Source organism: Muntiacus reevesi, chromosome 16 (genome assembly GCF_963930625.1).
Source record: "Muntiacus reevesi chromosome 16, mMunRee1.1, whole genome shotgun sequence".
Classification (NCBI taxonomy): domain Eukaryota; kingdom Metazoa; phylum Chordata; class Mammalia; order Artiodactyla; family Cervidae; genus Muntiacus; species Muntiacus reevesi.
The window spans coordinates 32,198,997-32,213,062 of record NC_089264.1 but is presented as its reverse complement, the minus strand read 5'-3'; the positions used below and the strand labels follow the sequence as shown (position 1 = coordinate 32,213,062).

The following is a 14,066-nucleotide window of genomic DNA, read 5'->3' as shown; positions in this document are numbered from 1 at the left end:
TTTGTACACAGGGAAAGAATCCTCTCTCCATGGACAGAAGCATGGCAGATGGATGGCCACAATGGATTCTCTAAATTTCTCTTGTCTAAGTTGAAGGACAATACTGACCAGTGCAGCTATTAAGTATAGAGCCAATGTCAACCCTTCTTATTTAAATTCCAGTCTCTGTTGTTGAAAGTGGGTAGTGAGTACATAGGGATTCTTGATGTTACTCTCCCTACAGTTTATTAATGTTAGCAATTTTCTGTAACCAAAAAAGAAAATATTTTAATATCTTCTTGACAGTTCCAGGAAATTTTATGTTCTATGTGAAGAGGTTTAATTTGCTTGGTCACCATTTGTTTATAATCCTGCTGATGTCTTTAGTGATACACCCTCATTAATGGTGGGTAAAAATAATCAATGTGCTCTGTAATATTGCTTTTTCTTTCCTGAGTTTATCCTTGGACTTGGCATCATTAAATTCCAGTAACTTTCCTTGTATTTTTATTTTTTATATTTAAATAATCTTATTGACCTTGACGGGCTTCCCAAGTGATATAGTGGTAAAGATCTGCCTGCCAGTGCAGGAGATGTGAGAGATGCAGGTTCAATCCCCAGGTCAGGAAGATCCTCTGGAGTGGGAAATTTCATTCCACTCCAGAATTCTTGCCTGGAAAACTGCATGGACAGAGAAGCCAGGCAGGCTACAGTCCTTGGGCTCACAAAGGTTTGAACATGACTGAGCAACTGAACATGCATATCCATTGACACTGAACACCATCTTATAAAGGACTCAATTCTTTTTCATTCACCCAAATTCTAGTTTAAACTTGACTCAAATAATGTGAATTTTCTTATGTTGTATTACATTGCTTTAAATTTTAAAAGTTAGCTTTTCTCCTCTTATAGAGTGTCAGTCTTAATCCTTCAATTGTTTTTTCTTTCCCTGAACTTGATCTTTAGATCCATGATTTAGAATCTAAAGTTAAGATTATACTGTTTTAAACAGTCTTTGTGGTGTTTTTATATTTTTAAGATATTCCTTTTCCTAATTCACACCTATTTTTTGGAAAGCTTTCTTTTGCAACCTTGGGATAATAACACAGCCTCAGGTATGTGTTCATATAATGGGGCTATAATCAAAACCATACTCCTCCTTGGGTAGGATTTGAACCCACCTGAACCTCAGATTGGGACTCAAACCCATGATCCTTTAACTAGGAGGGGACTTGAACCTACTGTCTTTTAATTCAGACTACTCACCTGGTGTCAGAACTTAAGCTCGGGTTCTTTCATTTTGTCACAGAAGGAATTCAGTGTGAGGCAAAGTGATAGACAAAGAGTGAACTTATTAGCAGAGCATGCTTGTGAGAGATACAAGTGGGCTGGCATGAAAGCACAGCAACCCCAGGAACCAAGGGGGCTACATTTGTATAATCAAAGGAAAAATGGGGAGGGGAGAAGACCATATTCTTCCTCATTCTTGAGCAGACATCAAGGATTAAATCATTGATTTCTCCTTCAATCTTATATGGTGCTTCCCAGGTAGCTGAGTGGTAAAACAACCACCCTGTCAATGCAGCAGACACAGAAGATGTGATCTTAGTTTTTGGGTTGAGAAGATCCCCTGGTTGTAGGAAATGGCAATCCAATCCAGTATTCTTGCCTGGAAAATTCTGTGGACGTATGAGCCTGGTGGACTACAGATCATGAGGTCTCAAAGACTCTTTACACGACTGAGCATGCACGCACTCCTCCTTTTTTTATCTTCTGTGCTTTAACCAGGACTGTTGTGGCACTATTTAAATCATATGTATAAAAGGGTGATAAAAATTACTAAAATCTAGTAATTAATCTCAGGTTTTGAGTATTGGAGCTTCAGCTTCAGCATCAGTCCTTCTGATGAATATTCAGGGTTTGTTTCCTTTTGGATTGACTGCTTTGATCTTGCAATCCAAGGGACTCTCAAGAGTCTTTTCCAACACCACAGTTCAAAAGCATCAATTTTTCAGCATTCAGCCTTCTTTATGGTCCAACTCTTATATCCACACATGACTACTGGAAAAACCATAGCTTTGACAATACAGACCTTTGTTGGCAAAGTGATGTCTCTGCTTTTTTTTTTTTTTTTTAAATATTATTTTATTAGTTGGAGGCCAATCACTTCACAACATTTCAGTGGGTTTTGTCATACATTGACATGAATCAGCCATATAGTTACACGTATTCCCCATCCCGATCCCCCCTCCCACCTCCCTCTCCACCCGACTCCTCAGGGTCCTCCCAGTGCACCAGGCCCGAGCACTTGACTCATGCATCCCACCAGGGCTGGTGGTCTGTTTCACCATAGATAATATACATGCTGTTCTTTCAAAACATCCCACCCTCACGTTCTCCCCCAGAGTTCAAAAGTCTGTTCTGTACTTCTGTGTCTCTTTTTCTGTTTTGCATATAGGGTTATCACTACCATCTATCTAAATTCCGTATATATGTGTTAGTATACTGTAATGTTCTTTATCTTTCTGGCTTACTTCACTCTGTATAATGGGCTCCAGTTTCATCCATCTCATTAGAACTGATTCAAATGAATTCTTTTTAACGGCTGAATAATATTCCATGGTATATATGTACCACAGCTTCCTTATCCATTCATCTGCTGATGGGCATCTAGGTTGCTTCCATGTCCTGGCTATTATAAACAGTGCTGCGATGAACATTGGGGTGCACGTGTCTCTTTCAGATCTGGATTCCTCAGTGTGTATGCCCAGAAGTGGTATTGCTGGGTCATATGGCAGTTCTATTTCCAGTTTTTTAAGAAATCTCCACACTGTTTTCCATAGTGGCTGTACTAGTTTGCATTCCCACCAACAGTGTAAGAGGGTTCCCTTTTCTCCACACCCTCTCCAGCATTTATTGCTTGTAGACTTTTGGATAGCAGCCATCCTGACTGGCGTGTAATGGTACCTCATTGTGGTTTTGATTTGCATTTCTCTGATAATGAGTGATGTTGAGCATCTTTTCATGTGTTTGTTAGCCATCTGTATGTCTTCTTTGGAGAAATGTCTGTTTAGTTCTTTGGCCCATTTTTTGATTGGGTCGTTTATTTTTCTGGAATTGAGCTTCCGGAGTTGCTTGTATATTTTTGAGATTAATCCTTTGTCTGTTTCCTCATTTGTTATTATTTTCTCCCAATCTGAGGGCTGTCTTTTCACCTTACTTATAGTTTCCTTTGTTGTGCAAAAGCTTTTAATTTTCATTAGGTCCCATTTGTTTATTTTTGCTTTTATTTCCAATATTCTGTGAGGTGGGTCATAGAAGATCTTGCTGTGATTTATGTTGGAGAGTGTTTTGCCTATGTTCTCCTCTAGGAGTTTTATAGTTTCTGGTCTTACATTTAGATCTTTAATCCATTTTGAGTTTATTTTTGTGTATGGTGTTAGGAAGTGTTCTAGTTTCATTCTTTTACAAGTGGTTGACCAGTTTTCCCAGCAGTCTCTGCTTTTTAATATGCTGCCGAGGTTTGTCATAGCTTTTTGTCTAAGGAACAAGTGTCTTTTAATTTCATGGCTGCAGTCACCACCTGCAGTGATTTTGGAACCCAAGAAAGTCTGTCACTGTTTCCATTGTTTCCCCATCTATTTGCCATAAAATGATGGGACCAGATTCCGTCATCTTCATTTATTGAATGTTGGATTTTAAGCCAGCCTTTTCATTCTCCTCTTTCACCTTCATCAAGAGGCTCTTTATTTCCTCTTTGCTTTCTGCCATAAGGGTGGTGTCATCTGCATATCTGAGGTTGTTCATATTTCTCCTGGCAATCTTGATTCCAGCTTATGCTTCATCCAGCCCAAATTTTGTATGATGTACTCTGAATATAAGTTAAATAAGTAGGGTGACAGTATAAAGCCTTGAGGTACTCCTTTCCTGACTTTGAACCAGACTGTTGTTCCATGTCTGTTTCTATCTGTTGCTTCTTGACCTACATACAGATTTCTCAGGAGAAAGGTAAGGTGGTCTGGTATTCCCATCTCTTTAAGAATTTTCCAGTTTGTTGTGACCCACACAGTCAAAGACTTTAGCATAGTCAATGAAGCGGAAGTGGATATTTTTTCTGGAATTCTCTTCCTTTTTCTGTGATCCAACAGATTGTTGGCAATTTGATCTCTGATTCCTCTGCCTTTTCTAAATCCAGGTTGAACATCTGGAAGTTTTCAGTTCATGTACAGTTAAAGCCTGGCTTGGAGAATTTTGAGCATTACTTTGTTAGCATGTGAAATGAGTGCGATTGTGAGGTAGTTTGAACATTCTTTGGCATTGCCTTTCTTTAGGATTGGAGTGATAACTGACCTTTTCCAGTCCTGTGGCCACTGCTAAGTTTTCCAAATTTGCTGGCATATTGAGTGCAGTACTTTCTTTAGCAGTGTCATCTTTTAGGATTTGAAATAGCTCAGCTGGCCTTCCGTCACCTCCACTATCTTTGTTTGTACTGTTGCTTCCTAAGACCCACTTGACTTCACACTCCAGGATGTCTGGCTCTAGGTGAATAATCACACCATCATGGTTCCCTGGGTCTTGAAGATATTTTTTTTGTATTGTTCTCTGTGTTAGTGCTACCTCTCCTGTATCTTCTGCTTTGTTAGGTTCATAACATTTTTGTCCTTTGTTGTGCCCATCTTTGCATGAAATGTTCCCTTGGTAGCTCTAATTTTCTTGAAGAGATCTCTAGTCTTTCCCATTCTATTGTTTTCCTCTTATTTCTTTGTATTGTTTACTTAGTAAGGTTTTCTTATCTCTCCTTGCTATTCTTTGGAAGTCTGTATTCAGATGGGTATATCTTTCCTTTTCTCCTTTGCCTTTCACTTCTCTTCTTTTCTCAGCAATCTGTAAGGGCTCCTCAGACAGTCATTTTGGTTTTTTTTGCATTTCTTTTTCTTGGGGATGGTTTTGATCACTGCCTCCTATACAATGTCATGATCATCCATCCATTGTTCTTCAGGCACTCTATCAGGTCTAATCCCTTAAATCTATATGTCACTTCCACTGTATAATCATAAAGGATTTGATTTAAGTCATACCTGAATGGTCTCGTAGTTTTTCCTACTTTCTTCAATTTAAGTGTGAATTTTGCAATAAGTATTTCATCATCTGAGCCACAGTCAGTTCCTAGTCTCCTTCTTGCTGACTGTATAGAGCTCCTCCATCTTCAACTGCAAAGAATATAATCAATCTTATTTCAGTATTGACCATCTGGTGATGTCCATGTGTAGCATTGTTTCTGGTGTTGTTGGAGGAGGGTGTTGGCTTCTGTCTTGGCATGCAGAAATGCTACTCTTGTTTTTTCAATTATCAGGATTTGTGGCTTGAGTGTGTTTGGCACTTGGATATATCTGTCTCCCTTCAAGGTAGTGTAGGTTGTTGCTAGGGATTCTTTTCTTGAGTTGTCATTAACTTACAACAGTCTCCTTTAAATTTCTTTCTGTCTTTAATCCCCTAGTGGAATTAAACTGACTAATTATCCTAATCTATTCCAATCATAATCACAATTACATGTATTTCCTGTACCAACCTTTGTTAATTTAATAAGAGTAAATTTCCTTTTTTGCATATTAATTTATTTGTAAATTTAATTTTTTTGTTTTATATTGGGGTATATTTGATTTACAATGTTGTATTAGTTCAGGTGTATGGCAGAGTTGTTCAGTTATACACATATATGCATATCCAGTCCTTTTCAGATTCTTGCCCCATTTAGCTTATTACAGAATATTGAACAGAGTTTTCTATGGTATACAGTAAAGTCCTTGTTGGTTTTCTATTTTATATTAGTAGTATGTAATGTTAATTCCAAATCCCTAATTTATCCTGCCTCCATGCCTTTCCAGTTTGGTAACCATAAATTTGTTTTTGAAGTTTCTCAATCTATTTTTGTTTTGTAGACAAATCCATACATATCATTTTTTTTAAATTCCACATGTAAGTGATACCATGATAATTGTCTTTGTCTCAGTTACTTGACTCATTGTCTCAGTTACTTACTTGATTATCTCTAGGTTTATCCATGTGACTGCAAATGGCCTTATTCCATTCTTTTCTTCTGGTTAAAATTGTTGTGTGTGTATACACACACATATATATACAAACACATTGAATCTTCTTTCTTTATCTGTTCCTCTGTTGATGGGCATGAACGTTTTTTCCCATGTCTTGGCTATTGTAAATAATGCTGGAATGAACATAGGAGTGCATACAACTTTTTGAGTTATGATCTTCTTGGATATACACCCAGGAGTGGGATAGATGTGTTATATGGTAGTTCTAGTTTTAGTTTTTTGAGGAGCTCCCATTCTGCTCTCCATAGTGATTGTGCCAGTTTACATTCCCACCAACAATGGAGGAGGATTTTCTTTCCACCACACCCTCTCCATCATTTATTATTTGTAGACTTTATGATAATTGCCATTCTGACCAGTGTGAAGTCATTCTTCACTGTAGTTTTGATTTGCATTTCTCTAGTAACAATGTTGACGTCTTTTCATGTGCCTTTTGGACATCTGTATGTCTTCTTTGGAGAAATGTCTATTTAGACCTTCTGCTCACTTCTTTGTTTACTTCATATTGAGCTACATGAACTGTTTGTTAATTTTGTAGATTTATACCTGTCGGTCGCATTGTTTGGAAACACTTTCCTCCATTCTGTGTGTTGTCTTTTGGTCTTGTTTATGGTTCCCTTTGCTGTGAAAAGCCTTTGAGTTTAATTAGGCTCCACTTGATATTTTTATTTTTACTTTGACTCTTCTAGGAGGTGGATCCAAAGAGCTTTTGTTGCAATTATGTCAAAGTATGTTCTGTCTATATTTTTCTATAGAAATTTTATATTATCTGGGCTTACATTTACGTCTTTAATTCATTTTGGGTTTATTTTTGTGTATTGTGTTAGAAAATGTTCTAATTTCATTCTTTTACATGTACCTGCCCAGTTTTCCCAGCACCACTACGTGAAGAGACTGACTTTTCTCCATTATATGTTCCTGCCTTCTCTGTCACAAATGAATGGACCATAAGTGGATGAATTTATTTCTGGGCTTTCTATCCTGTTCTATTGATCTATATTCCCCTTTTGTGCCAATACCATACTATTTTTATTGCTCTAACTTTGTGATATAGTCTGAAGTCAGGGAGCCTGATTCCTCCGTCTTTGTTTTTTCTTAAGATCTCTTTGGCTATTCAGGGTCTTTTGTGTTTCCATACAGATTGTAAAGTTGTGTGTTTTTTTTTTTCCCCTAGGTTTTCTTAGCTTGATGCTTTGGTCATTATGACCTGTCCTTTTTTGTCTCTTATGACAGTCTTTATTTTAAAGTCTATTTTGCCTGGTATGAGTATTGCTGTTCCAGCTTTCTTTTGATTTCTGTTTACACAGAACATCTTTTTCCTTTTTTTTTCACTTTCAGTCTGTATATGTCCCAAGATCTGAAGTAGGTCTCTTGTAGACAGCATATATGTGGGTCTTGTTTTTTGTATCTATTTAGCCAGCCTGTATCTTTTAGTTGGAGCACTTAATCCCTTTACACTTAAGGTAATTATGGAGATGTATGTCCTTATTGCCATTTTGTGTTTGGATCACTTTCTTTTTTGTGTATGTATCTATTGTAGATTTTTGGCTTGTGATTCCCATGAGGTTTTGATAGACCAGTCTATGTATTTAATATAGCAGCTAACAAGTTTTCAGTTTCTGGTCTCTTAATTTCAAATGCATTTTCAACACAGTATGTCCCCTACATACACACCTTCAAGTTGCAAATGTTCAAAGATGTGAATGTTTCTTTATGTGTCAAATCACGTGAGCTAGTTTGTATGTCTGGCATACATGGTCATGTGCATGCATCCTCTACAACTGGTGGTGCTTTTGTGTCCTTTATTGCACAATACTGTGTAGAATACAGGACTACAGTATCTTTATCTCAAGTTCAGAATGTCCAGAAGCAAGAGATAGATAGAATTAAATCTAGCAAGAAACTGGAGCTTGTGTCATCAATGTCAGTCATGAGTAGGATTGCAGCTTAGCCTCCATCTCCTGTCACTGACAACCCTTCAGCTCTAACATCTTCCACCTCTTCTCCCTCCTCCAGTCAGCAGTTCTTCTTGCTTGTTCACTTGATGCCCCTCCCTGTATCCCAGCTGATGTTCTATACTAGTGTACCTTTCAAGGTGCTATACTGTAAGATTAAAGATGTACTCTTTATTTTTCTGTTTTTTATTTGTGTGAAAATCATTATAAACTTATCACAATACAATGCTATATAGATGATTATGTTAGCTGGGTACCTAAAATAACTTTGTGGGACTTAAGAATAAACTGAACATATAAATTTGCTCTTAGAATGGAACTATTCGTATGTAAGGGTCTTACTGTATCCTGAACTTGTGCTCACTTGACAGTTGCTGGTTTGATTCTGTGCTTGTTTGCGGATGATTTCTTACTTTTATTGTATGTTTGCCCTTCCTGTTGATCTTTCACATTTGTGATGCTTCTGTTTCTAGCCGTGGCCTTTCTTGTTGAGAGTCCTTTAGGAATTGTTGTAAAGCTGTTGTGATGTCAGATTGTCTTAACTTCACTTGCCTGTGCAGTTTTTTTTAATTTCTCTATTGAATCTGAACAAGAGCCAAGTTTACTAGCTTTTTGATTATTTTATCTTTTTTTAAATCACATTTTCTCCTTCTCAGTTCCTCCCCAGTGACATGTGCTTGCATGTGCACATGTGAAAGTGCAAAAATACACATTTATCAATGGTACCTATTATACTTTTTTATGATCTATGACTGGCCAATGCGTAAAACATACACCAGAAATGATTTTCACAACTTAAGCAGAATATACTTTTAGAATATCCTGCTTGAACTAATCCTATTTTTAAAGAACTTAATGCCATTCACCATTTAGTTTTCAATTTGCATTTTTACATCTTTCAGTTTTGTGTTATAACTCTGCATAAACTTTATTGTTTTATTCCTGACTCATGTTCCAAATGCCTTGTTGGTTATAATAATGGGTATTTTGTGGAATCGTAGCTCTTAAAGGAAATAAGCTGATAAGTCCTCAGATCAATTCTGTTGCTCAGTTGTGTCCGACTCTTTGCAACCCCATGGACTAGAGCATGCCAGGCTTCCCTGTCCATCATCAATTCCCAGAGATTACTCAAACTCGTGTCCATCAAGTCAGTGATGCCATCCAACCATCTCATCCTCTGTTGTCCCGTTCTCCTCTGGCCTTCAATCTCTCCCAGCATCAGGGTCTTTTCCAATGAGCAGTTCTTCGCATCAGGTGGCCAAAGTATTGGAGTTTCAGCTTCAACATCAGTCCTACCAATGAATATTCAGGACTGATTTCCTTTAGGATTGACAGGTTGGATCTCCTTGAAGTCCAAGGGACTCTCAAGAGTCTTTTCTGACTCCACAGTTCAAAAGCATCAATTCTTCGGCGCTCAGCTTTCTTTATAGTCCAACTCTCACATCCATACGTGACTACTGGAAAAACCATAGCTTTGACTAGATGGACCTTTGTTGGAAAAGTAACATCTCTGCTTTTTAATATGCTGTCTAGGTTGGTCATAACTTTTTTCCAAGGAGTAAGTGTCTTTTAATTTCATGGCTGCAATCACCATCTAGTGTACTTAAACTGTCTTTACAGTACAGCAGAATAACTTAGTGGAATCATTAGAGCATTTAGGCAGGATGAAGAGCAAAGGCAGTTTATATTTTCATACTAGCTGTATAGTGACTACGCATTTGGTATGTGTCCTTGTATATGTGAAGTGGAAGCAGCAATAACACTTGCAGCTTTTCTGAGTCAGAATATCTTTTTAGAAAGGACACCAGATTTTAAAGAGAGATAAAGGTTTTCCAACTTGCCTCTTTCACTTAATAGCCTATGTGACCTTTAGCAACAATTTCAACTTACTAAGGACCAATTTCCTGTTTTTTTGAGAAGAGATAATAACATTGTACATTCTTGAGAGGATTCATATAAATTACTTGATGCCAGTGCTTGGCATGTAACTATATTCTGTTAATGTAGTGGTAAACCTCATGCGAAGAGTTGACTCATTGGAAAAGACCCTGATGCTCGGAGGGGTTGAGGGCAGTAGGAAAATTGGACGACAGAGGATGAGATGGCTGGATGGCGTCACCGACTCGATGGACATGAGTTTGAGTAAACTCTGGGAGTTGGTGATGGACAGGGAGGCCTGGCGTGCTGCGATTCATGGGGTCGCAAAGAGTCGGACACGACTGAGTGACTGAGCTGAACTGAACTGAAAGATTATAGAAGTAGAGGAAAGTGTGAATATAAACAACTACTTTGGCAAGTTTGTAAACTAAGTATGTTTTCTTTGGTTTATAAACATCATTTATGGTAGCTGATTTTAATATACAGATATTGTATTACTCTTGGTGTTAGATGAGATTAATCAAAAATTTGGAGAGAAAACTGTTATATATTTTTATTCATATAGCAATGTTCTGTAAAATTCAACACCTCCACATATTCAAAAGTCATATAAGTCATCAGTGTAAAATAATAAAAAATATACATAATAAAATTACTCTTTTTCATCCTATTTTGCTTACTTTTTCTATAGAATTTAATAGTTATTTGTTAATTCTATTTAATAAGCATATATTTTATGAATCAGAATTTTTAAAAGGGTGTGTTTATAGTTTAATAAACACAATTTAATATTAAATTTTATACAATTAAACACAATTTAATAAATACTGGTACTTTCATTCCTTGGAAAGGACAACTTAAAGACAATTACCTATTTTGTCTGTCTGGGGTTTTGTTACTTGTAAAATATATCTGCTAAAAATTGAATTGTTTTAATACTCCTTTGTCCTTCTGAGAGAATCTGGAAGAAGAAATTGAGTTGTTTGCTTGCATAGAAAAATATTGAAAGAAAGCTACATTAAATCACATGCATGTGGGAATTAATTGATGGTCCAGAAAAATAAATTTTAATGTGCTTCAAATGTTTCTTTTCTCCAGGTTGCTTCCTTCTAATTCTTTTATATAAGGTGAAAGGAAGTATTTAAATAAGTTCTGTGGTAATTTAATTAAAATATTATTTGGCCTTTCATTTCATTTCCAAAATTATATTTGAAAAATTAAAATAAACCTAAAATCCTTTGATATAGAATTCTATGCTCTCTGTCATGGACTTGATTTGCCACAGTCTCATTTCTTTCTATGGTCCCTTTCATTGTCTCTCCTTAGGCAAGTTTGAACTGTAGGCAAGTTCAACTGAAGTTGAACTAGTAGCTGTTTATATGTTTATCTTTGTCAGGGTCTTGCTCACTTCTAAATATTTACAAATGTCATTGCCTGAGAGAGACCCCGTATCACTTCCACTCCAAGTGGCTAATTTTTTTCCAAACAGCCATTCAGTGACAGCAAATGTTATTGGTTCCTTACATGTTACTACTTTTTTGTTCTCTCCCAGCATTCTAATAGGAGTCTAAATAAGCACAACTTGATAATTCTCATTTTAAATGTATATTGGAAAAAGTGGCCACATTTTCACTTATCCTTTTCAAAAAATGAAAACCATCCCTTTACATAATACGTCTTAGATTATCTGATCTCTATTTCACTGTTGTCTGAATAGCAGCTCTAGAAGTTTTGCACAAGGAACGTTAGAAAGTTTGGCCATTAATAATCCATAAAGTATTTTTTAATACATATCAGTGTCAAATTATGTTTACCTAAATTATGTATGGATTTTGTTAACCAACTTGGATAACTTGCATATCTTAGGAAGGATTTAAGGGAAAGAGAGAGTGTTCACTTTTAAGTGAATTTAAGGGAAAGAGTATTTCTTAAGAAGAGGGAAAGGAAGAGAAAGGGAGCAGTTCCCTGAGGGGAGAAGGGGAGGAGAGGAAACATTAGTTTTGTGTATTGTTAGTGAGGTTTGTGATGGCTCCTGTCTCTTCCTGGAGAAAAATTAAATGATGAGTTATATCAGTTTTTATCATTAAAATATTATACAGCTATTTTATTGACCAAGTAAAGAAAACAAAACAAAATTTTCCTTTAAATCGACTTAAGACAAAGGCAGAATCTAGTGGAATCACATGAACTTCTTGGGAAACCCAAGTTAAACTTTATAACTTAAACTCTGTAGACTGAAGTGTTCATTGAAATGGGTGGTAATCATAGTAAAAAACCCCAAGATGAGGCGTGATCATGTGAGTACAGCACTCCGAGTTGTGCTAGACACAGTGAACACTTTATAATAAATATGCAAAGATATTTTCTACTTAAGTGACACATTTAATAATAAATGTGTCACTACAGCCAGAGGCCCAGTCACATTGTGCGCGTGTGCATGCTAAGTCTCTTGAGTCGTGTCCATCTCTTTTTTTTGCAATGCTACGGACTGTAGCCCGCCAGGCTCCCAGTCCATGAGATTCTCCAGGCAAGAATACTGCAGTGAGTTACCATTTACTCCTCCAAAGGATCTTCTTGACCCAGGGACTGTGCTGAATCTCTTGTGTCTCCTGCATTGGGAGGGGAAGCCAATCATATTAGTAGACCAGAATTAGTATATTTGCATTCGAGACAGGAAATCCCAAACTTTGTTCATATGTTATATCTCTTAATTATAACAGGGTTGGATTCATGTAGGCTTCCCTAAATGGCAGATTCCTAAATCTGTAGATTTTGGAAGGAGAGAATTAGAAGCAATAAATAATTAAAAATACACTAAGTGGAATAGGATGGTATTTACTGAAAATGTTTTGAATCTTAAATGTAAACAGTCTGAAACTATATCAGTAAAATCCTCTCAATTTAATTAAAAGAAGACACAGTAGCTTATAGAAAACTTAGCATAATTGATATCGGATTTAAGCAAAGCGTATCTCTAGCATTCAGCCATGATTCTGACTTAGTGGTTCCTGTATTAAAAGAAAAGATGCCAAAGATGACGTTATTATGACCTGAAAATTAAACCTCTGAATGTTCAAATTGATAAGTAAAGCACCACCACAGCAAAATATATGCACAATCATGAATTGTACAGTAATCAAATTTTCATGGGGGGGCGGAATATTAGTGTAGAAGCACATGATTTACAAAAGAAAAATGTGTTTTGATTTTGCTCTTTTTTTTTCTGCAGGAAAAAGTTCAGCACTTACAGAAGGCGTTTGCTTCGAGAGTAGATAAATCCACACAAACTGAATTTCTAGGCTATGATGTAAGTAGCTATATAAAACCATTTTTATCTTTTTTATTGGTATTCAAACCTCCACTGCTTATTTACTTCTATTGCTGCTGTGTCCATGCATTGATTTAATAGGATTTAGTGGTACACCATTCATCTTTTGCTCTTAAATAATCCCCAAATACCTTCTGGAACTGAAAAAGATAATTACAGACACTGACTAGCATACCAATGTCTTATTAATTTCTTTAAACCAACATCTTTAATACAGCCTTCTGAATTAGTGAATTTGCAGACATGTGCAAGAGATGTATTAGAATACTAAGACAATTTATTTTTAAGAAAGTACTGATTTATTTATTAACAGTTTAATAAAGTTATTATATTTGCAATCACCAAGGGCCAAGCACATCATTTTTTATATTCTGGCACATAAAAGGGAGCACAACTTTGCAGAGAAATTTATAGTACTATTTTAGTTCTTGGGCTTTGGTGTGGGCTGCAGAAAGTAATTTAATTGAAAGTTAGCATTTTTTTTTCTTCATGTGAAATATTTGTTGAATGGTCAAAATAGGATTGTAAAACATGTTTTAATACAAGATGACTTCCAGGAACACTAAATGATTTCAGAAAACTTTGATTCAAATATCTACTTAAACAAAGCTATGAAATTTTCACTTTGCCTAAGTTCACAACTTTAAATTTTTTTTGATAAAACATAAATGAGTTATCTTCTTTATGTTGAACCTAACATTTGTGAGAACACTTCTCTTTTTTTAAAAAAATTTAATAATATTCTTTTTACTACTCTATTGGCAAGTAGTAATAGAATAGAAATCCTTCTAGGTTTCATGAAGGGGTTTAATG

The 14,066-nt window shown here is 36.1% G+C and overlaps 1 protein-coding gene across 2 annotated transcripts in view; it reads left to right on the top strand.

Moving 5' to 3' along the window:
• Positions 1-14,066, top strand: part of CCSER1 (coiled-coil serine rich protein 1) — a 1,376,611-nt gene that overhangs the window by 756,181 nt on the left and 606,364 nt on the right. For both annotated transcript variants that reach the window (XM_065907287.1, XM_065907286.1), the window contains exon 9: positions 13,155-13,232. In XM_065907287.1, coding sequence (XP_065763359.1) covers positions 13,155-13,232 — 78 coding nt within the window. The remainder of the gene's footprint in view (positions 1-13,154; positions 13,233-14,066) is intronic.